This window comes from Macaca mulatta, chromosome 3, assembly GCF_049350105.2.
Source record: "Macaca mulatta isolate MMU2019108-1 chromosome 3, T2T-MMU8v2.0, whole genome shotgun sequence".
In the NCBI taxonomy this organism is placed as follows: Eukaryota; Metazoa; Chordata; class Mammalia; order Primates; family Cercopithecidae; genus Macaca; species Macaca mulatta.
This window is the reverse complement of record NC_133408.1, coordinates 151588561-151604567: the sequence shown is the minus strand read 5'-3', so window position 1 is coordinate 151604567 and position 16007 is coordinate 151588561. Positions and strand designations below refer to the sequence as shown.

The 16007-nt window shown below is 39.0% G+C and overlaps 1 protein-coding gene across 4 annotated transcripts in view; it reads left to right on the top strand.

Moving 5' to 3' along the window:
• Positions 1–16007, top strand: part of DOCK4 (dedicator of cytokinesis 4) — a 469859-nt gene that overhangs the window by 204950 nt on the left and 248902 nt on the right. For all 4 annotated transcript variants that reach the window (XM_077997203.1, XM_077997201.1, XM_077997202.1 and 1 more), the window contains exons 5-7: positions 2569–2665; positions 7688–7836; positions 12464–12548. In XM_077997203.1, coding sequence (XP_077853329.1) covers positions 2569–2665; positions 7688–7836; positions 12464–12548 — 331 coding nt within the window. The remainder of the gene's footprint in view (positions 1–2568; positions 2666–7687; positions 7837–12463; positions 12549–16007) is intronic.

Here is a 16007-nt window from a genome sequence, read left to right as displayed (position 1 = left end):
TAACTGGTGTATATCTGATCCCCTTCCATGAGCCCCAGGAAGTTTAAATGTGGGTGAAGGTACCTAAAAATTGGGTTGTGTAAGTTTAAGACTTTCTTATGGGGTCTCCACCTGACACCAGGTATGATGGACATTGTGCAGCAGAAGAGCAGAAAAGCCCAACATTAGTTTCTAAAAAAGAATTATTGGAATTGACTTAGACCCTAGGTCTTGGGCTGTTACTGGAAGAAAAACTATGGCCTGAAAACATCTGAGGGCATGTATTGCCAGATGATTGCTTTCCCAGAGAGGAACATCTTTGGGGTTTTGGTATTACCTGTCTTATTTTAAGTAGATTTACGGCCCACTAGGATGAAATAATGGAAAAGTCCATCCCAGAATAACTGAACAAAATATAATTTCAGAGGTAACTACTTACGACAGACTATTTGAACACTGATTTTGGTTTTGGAGTAATTAATAGAAAACAGTCACCTTGCCTAAAATGGCAATTTTATGCTTAAAAAATTAAATTTTGCTTGGACAACCCCCAATCAACTTCTCACAGACTGAATTGTGTGTATGTTCTTTCTTGTGTCTTCAGATCAATGTAGCACTGATGGAGGTCCATTAAATTATAGTTTACGGACTGGGAGGCCACTTCTGTATTGTTTAATTCCTACTGAGGTCATGTCACTTTTTGAATGTTAAGTAGGATGTCAAGTTTTCCTGGAAATTCAGTGTTTCCTCCTTGACCTTGTATAGGATCATTTTATAATCTCCATCTCCAAATATTCATCATTTAAATTGCAACAGCTGCTTCAAAAGCAAAATAAATGTACTACCATTTAAAAATGTCATATGCAGGCTTAATAAAAGGTTCTGTATCTGTCACAGTTTATATATTACTGTTTACTTTTATTTCTAGTTTAAAATCCCAGTTTTACATTTCCAGCTGTGTTTAAGCTCTAGAAAGAAGGAAAATATTCATAGGGCAAGTATTTTAGCAGCACTGTGAAATGAGGAGATGAAACTCCGTTGGGAAAAGAATCAAGGCAAGATTTTAGTTTCCATATGTCTGACAAGAAGATTTTACAAAAGACAATTATACACACTTTGGACATAACATGAAAAAGGAATCACAGAACAGTTATTAGCCTCATGCTAAGAAGTAATTTCCCCTTGATCATTAGACAACATGGTTCTGTGTCTAATATGTCATTACTTTCTATCAGACGTTTTCTTGAAAAAAATTTACTGAAATAAAGAAAATAGTCTCAATCAATATATCAGTTGCATTTTTTGGGAAGCAGTGGTAGCAATAGCCACTTAACCACTTTCAGCTGCACACACACACACACACACACACACACACACACACACACACACAGAAAGAATCTGAAAAAGGAAACTGGAGATGAAGATTATTATATGCCAAAGGTGGGATACAGAGGACAAATTAAATCTCAGCCGGCGTGGTGGCTCACGCTGGTAATCCCAGCACTTTGGGGAGGCTGAGGCGGGTGGATCACAAGGTCAGGATATCGAGACCATCCTGGCTAACACGGTGAAACCCCATCTCTACTAAAAATACAAAAAGTTACCCAGGCATGGTTGCAGGTGCCTGTAGTCCCAGCTACTCGAGAGGCCAAGGCAGGAGAATGGCATGAACCTGGGAGGCGGAGCTTGCAGTGAGCTGAGATTGTACCACTGCACTCCAGCCTGGGTGACAGAGCGAGACTCCGTCTCAAAAAAAAAAAAAAAAAGAGTCTTCTCTTTTATTTCCCCCATCTCCTCATGCATATTCTCAACTTCAGGACCACCATACACACCCTACTAGATATTGATATAAATTTTTTCCAAGGATAGTTTCTGACTTTTAGAGAAGAAATGAGAAGACTATGTTACTGTAATCAGAAAGAGGAACGTTTTGGAACAAATATTCAAATATCAGTGATGTCATAAGCCCTTAGGTTCTATGCTGTATGATAACATTACTTAGAGTACTAATCATTTTTCATGGTCCTAGTTTGCAAATAATAAAAATGAAGTGTTACTGAGATCAAGGGAGTGTTCAATTAGTATCTTACTGTCTAGTTACTTATAACACCGAGTCAGTTTGGATGCCCACAGCCATCAATCATGTCCTGATGATTAAATGGTGTTCCTTTTACTCTCTTTGAGTCCTGTAGTCATAGCCCTTGGAAGGCAAAAGTCACCTCAGAGTTTATGTAGCCCAGTGACCTCATGTTATAGATGAAGGCTTTTGGCCTCAGGTTAAATGAGTTACTGCCTAGCCGTGAGCTGGTACTGGAGTGGAACTCTTCTGATGTTGTTCCTTCTTCACCACGCTGCTCGAACTTGGTCTGTTGAAGTTCTTGGTCTGTTGAAGTGGCTGATCGTTCTGGTATTGTCCTCCCGTAACCCATGTAGCATTCCTCACATTAACTTACAACCGGATCCTGGTTACTGTCTGCAGAATGAACAATAGCTAGGCAACTTTCTTTCCTAGTTATCTTTTAGAGTATTTAAAACAAAATTGTTGTCTATGGTATTTACATATATACTTTTTCTTTTTTAATTTCACAGACAATTTGAAATGGTTATTCCCACTGAAGACTCTGTTATCACAGAAATGACATCAACATTAAGAGACTGGGGAACCATGTGGAAACAACTCTATGTGGTTAAGTAGCTTTTTAATGACACGATTTTTCAGATAAAGAATTGTTTTAAGAAATACATGAACATGAGTAAGCATTAACTAATATAGCACCTTCTGCAAGTCTCTAGGACTCCTTGGGGATATAGATATTAACAAGACAGTCTTGTTGCAATCTCTGTGTCCACTGAGCATGGGTTTTGTAAGTTATTTTTCAATACCACAGGAATATAAAAGATTATTTTTCTGGCATCTAACCAAATAGGATGGTTTACATGGACTATTGTTGAACCTCCTGAATATTTTTAATTTTCAGGGAAAAATAAAATTCAAGACAATTTTGATGGCAGTGGTATTTTATCAAATTCAAATTCTATAAGTAATTCAAGTATACTGTAAATGACAGACTTCTTAGCTAGTATCAATGAGAATATTCTAAATATACTAGAGAAAACAATGTTTCTTGAGGGGAAAAAGGATCTGTGTTTTGGAGATATGTAGTATATATTTATTTACTTATTATAAGTAATCACATTGGGAACTTACATGGCAAATCCCATGGTAAGTACTCTTTGATGCAGTATCTTCTTTAATCCTTATTACCACTCAAAGAAATAATAATGATAATCACATCCAACTTATAGATGAGAAGAATGAGGCACAGAGAGTGAAGTAAAGTAGTCACCCTAGATCAAGTAATGGGAAAGTGGCTGAGCTGGGGTTGTGGTGTGAATATGGTGCTCTCACTCTGAACCCCACTGTAACTGCGGAAGTCTGGGCATGGTGAAATATTGGGGAAAACCCCATGCTATTTCTTCTTTTATTTTTAAAGAAATTTGTAGAATAGTTTAATCATTTCAAGGGATGAATTCAAAATACAAACGTGTACTTATCCTCACAAAATGATTTAAAACAGCCTGTCAAAGAAAAAATCCAAATTAGTGAGGGACACTGGCAGAATGATAGTGTTTATTGTCTGTTACATCTAAAATGCAATAGGGTATTTCATCGAGGCAAGAAAATCTTACAAAGTCACTAGCGAAAACCCTTTGATGCTGGACTTCTCTGATTAAACCCTCCTGGAGCTGGTAGCTTTAAGACTCACTATGAAAATCCACAAGACAACCTTAGATGAATTGGCAGAGCATAGGTTTTGTAAATACAAAGTCAAGATAACTAACCTCGAGGGCTCTGTGCTAGGGAAGTGCAAAGAAATGCAGATCTCCTTTTTAAATTTTCTTTTTTTTTTAATGTTGGAAAGAATTCAACATCTGATATTATTTCACTTAAAGTAACATTGTGCTTGGCACTAACATGGAAAAAGAAACTATTTGAAATGCTCAAACCACTGCATTCTAAATACCTGACTTAAGAGTTATAAAAATAATGACAGTGTGAGTGTTGTCAATAGCTGAACTAGAACACAAGCACTTTTCCTTTTATGTAGCTACTAGTGGGGACCAAAGTTGAATTTCCTCTGGATTCTGCCTTATCTAGCTATTTTCACCTGTGTTCGAGGTTCCAAATATCTATTCTGGGGACAGACTTTGTTGGTTTGAAAATCTATATGTTGTAAACTCTACAGGTAACCTCTTCTCCTCCTAGTGTTCTGAGTAATTGGGAGATACTTACCTAAATGTTTCCCTGGACACTGGAATGGTAGTCCATTAGTAATTGGGAAAGAGGTACTTATCTAAATGTTCCCTGGACACTGGAATGGTAGTTACATTAGAAACAAATATTAAGTTTAACTCAGAGGTATTAGATTTTTGACACTGGGAGTGAAGCTACCTTGGCCATGTCAGACCTTTGGTTTCTCTTTTCCTAACGTAAATGTTTTGTCACAAATGTTTTGGTTCAAGTTCCTCATGCTCAAGTGTGTTTAGGTTATTGTCCATCCTCTTTTCCAACAGTTTTAAGGCACCTAGCTTCTCTACTGGAAGATGTTTGATGAGGGCCATAATATTTTATAAATTGTTAGCAATTTATATGACAATGCTTAGCATAAAAGCACATGATGAATGCTTGAAACATGCTAGTTGCTCTTTAAATAACATTGCTAAGGGCTTAAATAATGGTCTTTATAAATACCACTTAATAATCAGTAATGTAACCATTGAGGAGAAATATAGCAGCCATCTTTTACTGAGTACTTTTGTGCAGGCCCTGAGCTGGACATTTTACATCTCTCTTTCCTGGGGCTCTGCCAGGCACTTTTTATTCTTGAATCTTATCAATGATGATTTACCTAGGGTCTCATGCTGAAGCCTCAATCTAAATCTAAGTCTGTTGCTGCCAAAACCTGTACTGTTTTCATTTTAAGGCAAATAAAAGCTCATCCCTTTCTAAAACACTAAAATACTCTCAATTAACTTTTTGCTATATTTTTTATATATTTCCAGAATCTCTTGGTATTATTTTATTCTAAGGGTTTAATATTGTGCCTTACCTGTTTTCATTTAGCACTAAATCAAAAGCATTTTTCATATATCTGAATAGCCTTCATAATTATCCAATGTTTAAAGAATCATGATTTTATGACTAGATGTTCAGTTGTAGACCTTTTTCTTATACTAGTAAGGCAGGTTTGCTGGCCAGGCCTGTGGTATTTCAGCGTTCTTGCCACACCTGGATTTTCTTCCCTCAATGGAGAACTGACCAACTGATTTTCAGCTTTATAAGGGATCCTGCAACCTTTTCATCTTAGTGTTCTTTTAAACTTAATACTAGAGATGACATCACAGAAAATCAAGTCCATCCTACCAAACAACTACAGGATGCCTTTCCCAAGAGAAGGCAGGTGACTTTCTCCCTGTGACAGTCAGTTCAGAAAGGTGCTGTCTTTGCTATATGAGATTTGACTTGTTTAATAACTTGCTTATATAATTTTATTGACTTAGGTGGACTTTTCCTTCCTACATTGACTTCCTCAAGTGTTTCTTGATCTTCACTGCTTATTATTTTGTATCGCCTATAGACAACCTACCTCTTGAGATCCACAAAAATTAACATGTTTAAATCAAGCTCTTCATTCATGCATTCTCCAGCTGCTAGGGATACACAGGCAGACGGCCATTGTGATTGAGCACTTACAGCCACAGGGAGGACATGGACACTGAGCAGTTAATTACAAGAGTATTGTGTTACAGTGGCCTTGTAATGGCTTGTATGGGAGTGTATAACGTGAGTTAAGAGTGAGAAGCAATAGAAGAATGGGCTCAATAGAGTGCTTTCAGAGTTCAGAGAGAAACAAGATGATTTGTATTGAGCAGGATCAGAGATGGCATCCTGGAGAATGCTTTTTGTTCCTCTGGCTAATTCGTCTGACCTGCACATCACATGAACATTCTTCAAGACACCAAGTACTGAAAAAGCAAATAACACGTCACTACTTTTTAAAATAAAAAATATGTGATGACTGAATGTCTTTACCCATCACCCAGAATAATTTGATATTTCTGGCAGTTTACAGCTGTAGAAGACTTTAGATGGATGATAACCTCAGTATTTTCATATCACTACTCATGAAGTCCAGTCATAATCTTTGAAGAAAGTAAAAGCATAGCTACTGGTTAAGAAAGACAAAGGGTAAATAGTTAGATAAGATTTACTCTGGCCGGGCATGGTGGCTCATGCCAGTCATCCCAGCACTTTGGGAGGCCGAGACAGGCAGATCACGAGGTCAGGAGTTTGTCCAGTCTGGCCAAACATGGTGAAATCCCGTGTCTACTAAAAATACAAACATTAGCCAGGCATGGTTGCATGTGCCTGTAATCCCAGCTACTCAGGAGGCTGAGGCAGGAGAATCGCTTGAATCTGGGAGGCAGAGGTTGCAGTGAGCCAAGATCACGCCACTGCACTCCAGCCTGGGGGACAAGAGCTAGACTTCATTTCAAAAAAAAAAAAAAAAAAAAGATTTACTCTGTTGTCTCTGGGGTAACGGATATATATTTTGGTTTTGGGAAAGAAACAGTATTTGGAGGGGGCGCATTCTGGACCAAGCCCAAAACAATAACAGTACTCTAGTACTAGTAACAGCTAATACTTACATATTTTTTCTGGGTCAGGCATCGTTCTCAGAGTTTTAGTAACTCATTAATCCTCACAACAACCCTGGGAAGTAGGTACTATAATACCTGTTTTACAGATGAAAAAACAAGCACAAAGATGTTAATGAATTGTCAAAGCTTTTTCAGCCAGTAAATGGCAAAACTGAAATTCAGATTGAAGTTGTTTGGCTCTAAGTAAGTTGATGTTCTCTGCCACTGTGCTGTAGTGCTCTCTGCACAGTTGCCACCACTAATCCATAAAACAGCCTTGCAGAAAGAATGTGCTGCCCATGTACAGATGACAGAATTGATACTTAAAGTCTATAACACTAGTAAGTGACAAAACCAGGATTTTAACTTGTCTGCTTTCCAGTAAACCACAGAGCTTAAATGAATTTCACAGGCGATTATCTTGATTCTCCACGATTGTTTTAAAAGTAAGAAAGAAAGCACTACCTTTTTAAAAGTCTAAATACTGGCCCAATAATAGCACTGCGTGTCCATCAATGAATGAATTTGTGTGCCCAACTTCTGAAAGGGGATCCAATAAAGTATTGAAACCAATATGCAAGAAATATAATTGGAAAACAATGTCTTCCATTTCATCAGCTTTAGTTGCATGCAGCCATGGCTCAGAGAAGGGAGAAAAGAATGTGAGCAAAAGTGATCAGGGAAGATTTCCTGATGGAGGTGGAAGGCAAGCCAAACCTTCTGGGATAGTAGCATTTGAGTAGTGTTTAAAAAATAAATAAAAGGAGCTCTTGAGAAGTAAAGTTGCATTTCTGGACATGAGAGCAGTGTTGTGAAACTTAGATGAAGCATATAGAGAATGCAGCGAGTGTGTTTGCGGACAGTGAGCGAACAGTTTGTCTTTAACAGACATCTGTCCAGAGTGGCAAGCACATAGTGGAAGGGGCCCCTTCCCTTTCCTTTTTGGTTACCCCACAACTCAGTATGGAGACTGACTGCCAAACCTCCACGTGTTTGTATTTCTTAGCGAAATGAAGGCGATCTCTTCCACCGGCTGTGGCACATCATGAATGAAATCCTGGACCTGCGGCGGCAGGTGCTGGTGGGCCACCTCACCCACGACCGGATGAAGGACGTGAAGCGCCACATTACTGCCCGCCTTGACTGGGGCAATGAGTGAGTATTGAGCATCACAGGGCGGCCTCTAGTAGGTGAACACAATGGAAGTGACATAGGCCTGAGCCAGAACGTGGTAATGTCACTGGAAGCAGTCCTATGGGCTTTTTCATGTTTCTTGTTTTTGGAGGCTTAGTGCAAACTGTCATTGATAGAGCCAAGAACCATTTCTTCTCAAGCTGGTGTGGGCAATGAAATGTCGTTTGTTGTCTAGTATCATATGTGGCCTGATGGTGTGGACATGCTCATGGAAAATGAAATGTTCACAGCAATGAATTAGATGTGGCTTCTGGCTAAAATGGATCCTGTTCTCAAATAGGCTTTAGGTTTGGCATGTGGATTTGCTTTTAAAATATATCTCTTCCATATCATGGTAATAGGTTACCAATGTAATCTGGAGGGAGACACTAATATTAACAGCTTCTGTGAAAGGTCTTATGACAAGTGCACTGGTGGGGCCTTTTATTGTTGCTGTGATTAGTCCTTTGTATTACGTACATATTAGCTACTTTGAGGAGCTGCTTGAGGGAACTCAGCAAAAAGCTGTTCTTGACCAAGATTTATTTTTAAACAAAACTGTGACTAATTTAAAATACCAGCCACGTACTGAAATGGTAAATCTAATCACTGAAAGCTCTGACCAAGGCTGATATTGTACTAAATGCGAATATTAACATAGAAGTGAGAAATTAGAATAAGCCACCTTTGACTGAGATCCTAGGGTTGCATGAGGTTTAGGTTTAAAGCGGTGACATGGTTCCTTAATAACCCACATGGCCATATCCTCCCTTCTTTTCCTCTCTCCAAATCCCCATTTGCTATTTCAAAGGATCTTAGGGCAACAGAAAAAAAAGGAAAGCAGACAGAAATGAAGAAAATGAGGGGAAGTGAACCACGGGTAAATTTGCCTCTTACTGAATGTGGAAAAACCAATTTGAAGCAGAATGCCACTTCCCATTACCATAGGAAATCACTTAGTCAGAAGCCAGTTTTGATTCTTCCCAAGATGTTGCACACTCTGAATGTGAATACCCAGACCTACTAACAGATTTTTAAACCTCCATCTCACTCAGAGGACTTCTGGTATTTTGTTGAATAGGATGTGCCGTTCATCTTTTTACAGACAATGAATAGAAGAGCCCAATTCATTTATCTCTAGAAGATTCATTCCTGTGAGAAATGAAACAGGTACAAATGTGGAGAGGCAACAAGAGCACAGGACTGGGAGCTCTGCTTTCCTAGGACCTGAAGCAAACTCCTTAACCCTCTTCATGTCAGTTCCTCATCTGTTGAAGGAGGAAGTTGAACTAGAAAAGGCGCAAGGCCCCTTTCAGCTCCAGGATGACATTTAAAACACACAGCACCTCCTAACAGATTAGACTTCCCAGCCATTTACAGAGAACTTCCCATCCTGCCATGGGAATGAATTTCACAGGAGATTATCTCGAATCTCCATGATTGTGATGTGAGGTGGAATAGGAGTGGGAGGGGTCCGTTGGAGCGAGACCTGTGCTGCCTAATGTTTATTTCTTTATTGTTTTGAAAAACCTTTGAGGATTCTCCAAATTATTTTGGGTCTTAGTCATTATGCTGGTCCTCATTTCAAGGACTAGTTTGTAAATAGGAAGAAAGTTGGAGGAAATTAGCTTATCCAAAATAACATAAGAATGTAGATCAGGCAAGAAAATGATACTTCTTCAGTTTTATGAAAGAAAATGATGGCAGAATGAAAAGGGGGAAGGAAGGAAAAACATTAATTATGACTGAATCATGACTCAGTTTTTGACTTACGTAAGTTCTGGCTTGTACTTTGGGCAGTTCTGTGGCTAATTTATGATAAGACGGTAAAACATTGATGCATGAAAATGAGCAGTATAATTTATTTAGATCATCTTCAACTTCATGAATTTTCTGAGCCGTGATTCTGTTTTCTTTGAAATTCTTTGACTGTTTATTTTAAAATAACTTACAGTACAGAGATTATGAATTTACCTTATTTCTTTAAGTATACATTTGTTTTCTTACTGAATAGTGCTCATGGAAAGCAAATTAAGATAATCTCTTGCCTATTAAACTAGATGAAATTGTCCTGCAAAATAAGCTACCAGCACATAAATCTCTGGATGAACATCAATTAAGAATATGTTCCATCTCACGTTGTATATCAAACTGTTGAAGAGTAGTGAAGAGAAGCCCTCTTGATGTGGGAAGCTTAGGAAGAAGAGATCATTAATCTCATTTCCGAACAGGGCCAGCAAAAGAACTGGTCTTGCCTGGGAACCTCAGACAGCACTAAAATAATGGTACATGTTTCTGTTGCCCATAGAGTCCTACAACACGATGTTCTTTGACTTTTCTGCTAAGATTATGTGAGAGGAGGCAATCAGTTAATCCTTTCTTCTTGATGTCACAGAGTAGGTTAGTGACTGAGTTGATATAAAACGTGATGCTCTCCCTGTGTGATCTCCTCTCATCCTCTCTCTCCCCTGCTTGCCTCATTTTTCCTTATTCTTTGTAAAGCACTTCTTTGATTTTACTCTGTAGGCTAGGAAACCTCAAACCATGGGAAGATATACCTAGGAATTAACAAAACCAAATAGAAACAAAGAAGATTCTTCATAACCAGGACGCCAGGAAGCCAACAGAAGCCAAACAATCAAGACTATGGGAGAAAAAGACTTGTAGATTACAGGTTTCTGAGGCTGCAGAATTTTTGCACTCATTCTGCAGCCATGTAGGTCACCTGTCTTCACGTATCTTATCTTCCTCCTGCGTGTGACTGATGTCTGAATTTCCAAGTTCAAATTCTCAAAGAGGGAATCTTATTGATAGCCAATGTCTAATACTCCTGTTTGGGCTGAGCATTTTATACCAGCCTCTCATGAGCTGCTGGCCAGTCTTTGGGTTATTTGTCCTTAGGTCAGGTGCTTACCCATAGTCCAGTCAGATGCGGCTCAGGAAGGGGAGATGGTCAAATGACTACCTTGTCTGCCACCACCACTCCCAGCAGAGAATGTGGATGGAGCAGCTTCTGATAGAAGGAGCTATGAGTAAGACAGGTATCACACATGGTTATATGCCGTCTTTCCTTTGCTAAATGATCTTCATCAGTAATATTGACCCAGTGTCAGATGATAACTTACACTGTAGTACAGTGGTTCTCTTTCAGAAGGGAATGGAGAATGGAGAATAGACCCTATCAGAATCCCTGGTGAGATGTAGCAAGGGGGAACATGGACATTTTGAAAACAAATCACAGTGCTTGTTGTGAGTTAAAAATTCAACTAACGTTAAATAATGGGTGTGTGAATTTTTCTCTAGGTTTCCCAAAGAGAACCATCATTTAGGAAAATTGAGAAACTGTTTTAGTATCTGAAAGACAGCTCCTACTGTCAAGGAGGTGACAGCTTTCTAATCTTCTTAAGAACAAATAGCCCTCAGGGTAGCTGGGACAGTGCCTGGCTTGAAGTAGGTGCTGAATTCATAAATTTTACTTATGAAACCTTAATGAGATTTTTGGGGAGGGCATGGAAGAATTTTAGGTTTTTTTTAATACAAAAGTAAGCAAGCTGTGGTTCTATAATTGGAAATGTGATGCCAGAAGGCTTCCGTGTTAGAAAGAGTGGTGATGTGAAAGGGATTCAGAACAAGTGATCCTCAGAGAACTGAGCATGCGGTCTTGGATGTGGCGGTTGAGGGGTTCTGCTAGAGAAGAGGGTATCTTGGCCTTGATCAATAGGGCATTACACAGGCATTGTGTAGCCTTTGAGATGATTATGGAGGGTTAAGGAGATGAACAGAACTGTGTGGCATTGGTGTCAGCATTGTAATGTGGGTGCCCTGGAGGGGATTATGCTAGGAAGGTCGCTAAAGGGAAGCTAACCAGAATAGAATTAGACTCATGTTCCTCTGTTCATGGGAAGACATCACAAGTCAATTGCCACACTTGGTACTCTGAGGCTGGATATAACCTTAGAATACTTCTCAGCACAGCAAGCCACATGTCAGCCACAGTGAAATCTGACATAAAGGGTTAAACTCTTCTGCCAGCCCAGGCCCGAAACTCATTCCCCATTTCCATTTCCTGCCTTTACTGAGTTTTTCCTAATGACTGACCTCAGAATTTGCTGTAAATAAGGACCATGCACAAGTTGCCAGAGATTCATATAAGAAATGTGTTGCCTCTGGGCACAGCTAGGCATACTGGTGCTAGGTAAAATTCTAAAGGCCAAATTTCCCTCCCCTCAACTCCAATTTCTAGAACCACATGATGTCTAGCTCTAGTTTCCATTCACTCCAGTGTGGAAGGCCTTCTCTTGTGATAATTTGAAGGGTGCTGAAGGCTTTACACCATATGGTGCTGAGGCCCCCAGTGGCAGGAGCACTCCACTGAGAGTGCCAACCCATCCCTCCTGGATTTGCTTGTCTTTCTCACCTTCTGTGTTTCAAGTTTTGCCCAGTGTCCAGCCAAGTTATGTTGTCTACCCCAACTGTGGTAACAAGTCACACAAGGTAAAAACTATGGGTGAGAGAAGCATGGTGGGTGATATACCTAATTTCCAAGTGATGTGTGAACGTATTTCATTGAGATAACTTGTCCCCCAAACATTTGCAATTTGTTTTCTAGACAACTGGGACTGGACCTGGTGCCTAGGAAAGAGTATGCAATGGTGGATCCGGAAGACATCAGCATTACTGAGCTCTACCGATTGGTACGTACAGGAAATCTTGGCTCCCAGCCTCCCTGCTAATTTTCTGGTTTCCATGGCAGTCCTCATACTTGTTTGATTTTGTAAGAACCGGATGTTCCAGGATTAATTTAGAGAGAGTAAAAAGACTTGAGAGCTGAGGTGACCATGCCCTCAGTACAGTACTGAGACACTTTACCTGTCTAAGAATAACGTGGTACTCTCCAGTGGGCCCTCAACGCCCAGGCACCAGGAAGTCAATACAAAGACGTTTTCAGTTCTTTTGTAAATGTTTCTACTTTTTGCCTAGTCTAGTGAAATGTTTACAAGTCACGCATAGTTATCTGTTGTGTTTGAGGACCATACTATGACTAATGATGTCTAGTCTTAGCTCAGCAGCATGTTAACCTTCCTCCTGCCCCCATTAGCTCTATATACATTGTGTGTGTGTGTGTGTGTGTACGTACATAATAGCACTATATACACCAACTACTGAAACAGTCTCCTCCTTAGTCTTCAACTGCTGAACTTACACCTACCCTTCCCAGACTCCAATCCATTCCTAAGTACTGAAGCCCGTGAATCATCCTAAAATATTTGATCATATTGCCCATCATGGTCTCACTTATGACTTGAGTTTTTTTCTAGTTACATGGTAAGTTAAAGTCCTGTTTTTTTGCTTGGCATCCAGGTTCCCCAAATCTGGTCCAATCTGCCTCTGTTTAACCTTGTATTCTTAAATAATTGTATGAAATGTACCTAATATCTTGATATTAGCTAAGTTCTGAAAATCCAAAATCAGAGAAGAGGTGGCTGGGATGGGCTTTCAAAAACCATCACCCTAAGCATAATTGTACTTTGATCTCATTACTGCTGCTTCTTACCATAAAGTTCCAAGAAGGACTGCCTATCGGAAATAGTAGACTCCTTTTTGGATGATCCTGCCTCTTTTAGCATATCTTTCCAAGCTTATTTTTCTGAGAATAATGAGATATTCTTAACCTGAAGATTATCTATATCTGAAAAACGTGGAGGAAAATTTCAATAAGTCCACTGGGAACGTGTCTGATTTAAGAAGGCAGTTCTTAATATTGCTTTCAGATTTTTCCATGATCATCAAATTGATGTTCAGATTATCTGTACTTCATTGTGTCATTTGGAATCAATTCCATTTTTTAGAGGATATTCTTTATAGTATATTGAATTTCTTCAGAGTGGTGTTGTGTGCTGCTTGCCTTCATGACATCAGTGCTAAACAGAGTATCTGGCATGTAGTGAGAACATAGTTAGAGGTCAGTTAGTGGGAGGCAAAGAAGGAAAAATAAGAGCATTCCACATTAAAGTCATCACTGCCTCTTAGCTTACATAACAAGTATAATCTGTACAGTTTGTCAGTCATATCCTCTGATGTGGCATCTTTATTTTTGTTCATTTATTTAACTGATTGAACATCATATGCTCTCACTTTTAAGAACATCTCTCACTTAACTTTTAAGTTCCTTTAGGGAATGCACTGTATATACCTCTATATGTTCAAGATAGTCTTGTACAGTGCTTTTGCACTTAGTAGGCACCCAGTCAATGCTTTGAAGATCATTATGGTATCATGAAAAGACTGTGGATTATTGGCTCCAAACAAGTGCATTTACAATCTCTCTCTCTCTTTTACCAGTTATTTTGGTCTTGGATTTATTATTTAATCTCTCAAAGCCTCAGTTTATTCATCTACTAAATGGGGAAATAATTATTTTCACGTTTATTATGAAGATTAGATAAGAAAATATATGTAAAATGCCTTTCCTTGACAGATAATATTTGCACAACACGTAAGCATTTGGTCAGTTTTCATTCCTTTCTTTATTTCATCTGCATTGGAGAGCCAACAGGGTAAAAATAATTGATGCCTTATATTAGGGTTAGATTTGGCTGTGTCATGAAAAAATAAAAAGTAGAAGCTAAAACATGATGGAAATTTATTTCTTAAAGTATACAAGTTTAGAAACAGGAATTTCTGGGTTTGGTTGTGGTTTTATGGTGTGAAAAGGAATCTACAGCCTTATCTTTCTACACTGAACATGGCTTCCGTCACCAAGAACACCTCTAAGTGCAGTATAGCTGCAAGAGTTCTAGCCATCATATTTGCATTCCAGGCAGTAGGAAGGAGACAGGTTTCTCTCAGTTGATTCAAATACTTTAATGAACCTTTCTGGAAGTTCCACACAACACTTGCACTTACATTTCATTGGCAGAGCTTAGGCACACCCCTGTATTTAGTTGAGTATGTCAGGTATTGGATGAATAACTGATGTCTGATGCAAATATATTTTATTTTCCTGAGTTTGATTTTGTGCATATGTAATTTTGTCTCCGTTCTTTTCATGTAACATTCTATATGGGATGGCAAATTGATTTCACCTCTTTCGGCATTCCAGTTTATTGGTGGTGGCTGCCTAGAGTGCAGTGTTGATAAGATTCCAGGGTCTCATCTAGGGTCTCATTGATTAGCAATGTTGGCCTTTGGTGGGAAAGACAGCAGGGGATATTTTAGTATGTTACAGCTGAGATCCTAGTTCAAAGCCTTCATTTTACAGATGAAGAAAATAAAACGTGATTTGACATGAAAACTTATTTTCTCCTCAGTGCTGGTTGCACTTGATTATTTCCAAAACAAAGAAAGTAGCCCAAGAACAACTCAAATAATTATCAGCTTCAGAAGAGCGTGTGCTTTTCTTTAAGACAGTTTCTTTTTCTTCCTTTTTTTTCTCTTCAGCTTGTATTTCAGGTTCTAGGTACATGTGCGGGTTATGCAGGTTTGTTACATAGGTAAATGTGTGCCATGGTGGTTTGCTGCACAGATCAACCCGTCAGCCAGGTATTAAGCCTAGTATCCATAAGGGAGTTTCTTTTTCAAGTTTCTGTTTTATCCTGGCCTAGCAATAATAAGATTCTCTGTAGCTCTGGTGTTTTTCTCTGTTCAACGTGAAAGTGACTATTGATTTCACCAGGGAGGGTTGGGAGGCACCATCACCAATCCCTTGTTGTTTGGCAATTCATTGTCACTTTGGGTCGGTTAAATGGCCCAACACAGAGGACATTTGATTAATTGTTGCTGCTTTTCTTCTTTTACTTCTTCCTAGTCAGTGTCATGTTTGAAACACAAGTCTTTGCATCTTACCAAATTCGTATTGCATCATTAGAAAAAAAAAGTCTCACTTTAGGTTCTTGATAGCCCTGTTAGCAGATCTTTCTCACCTAATTGTGTTCATGTAAGCAGGAAAAGTGCTAAACCTCACAGTGTTAGCATATGTCCACTTAGATATTTTGGTTTAGTGCCAAAGGCAAGATTTCAATCCTTCTATAAATAAAGGGAACCTTATTAGCCAGCTTCTCTCCTATTTGTGCCTGCAGGTTTCTATCTTTTTGGAAACCTTTCTTGGTTTTGTAAGATCATGCATCTGCTTACTCTGCAATCCTTAGAAGGTG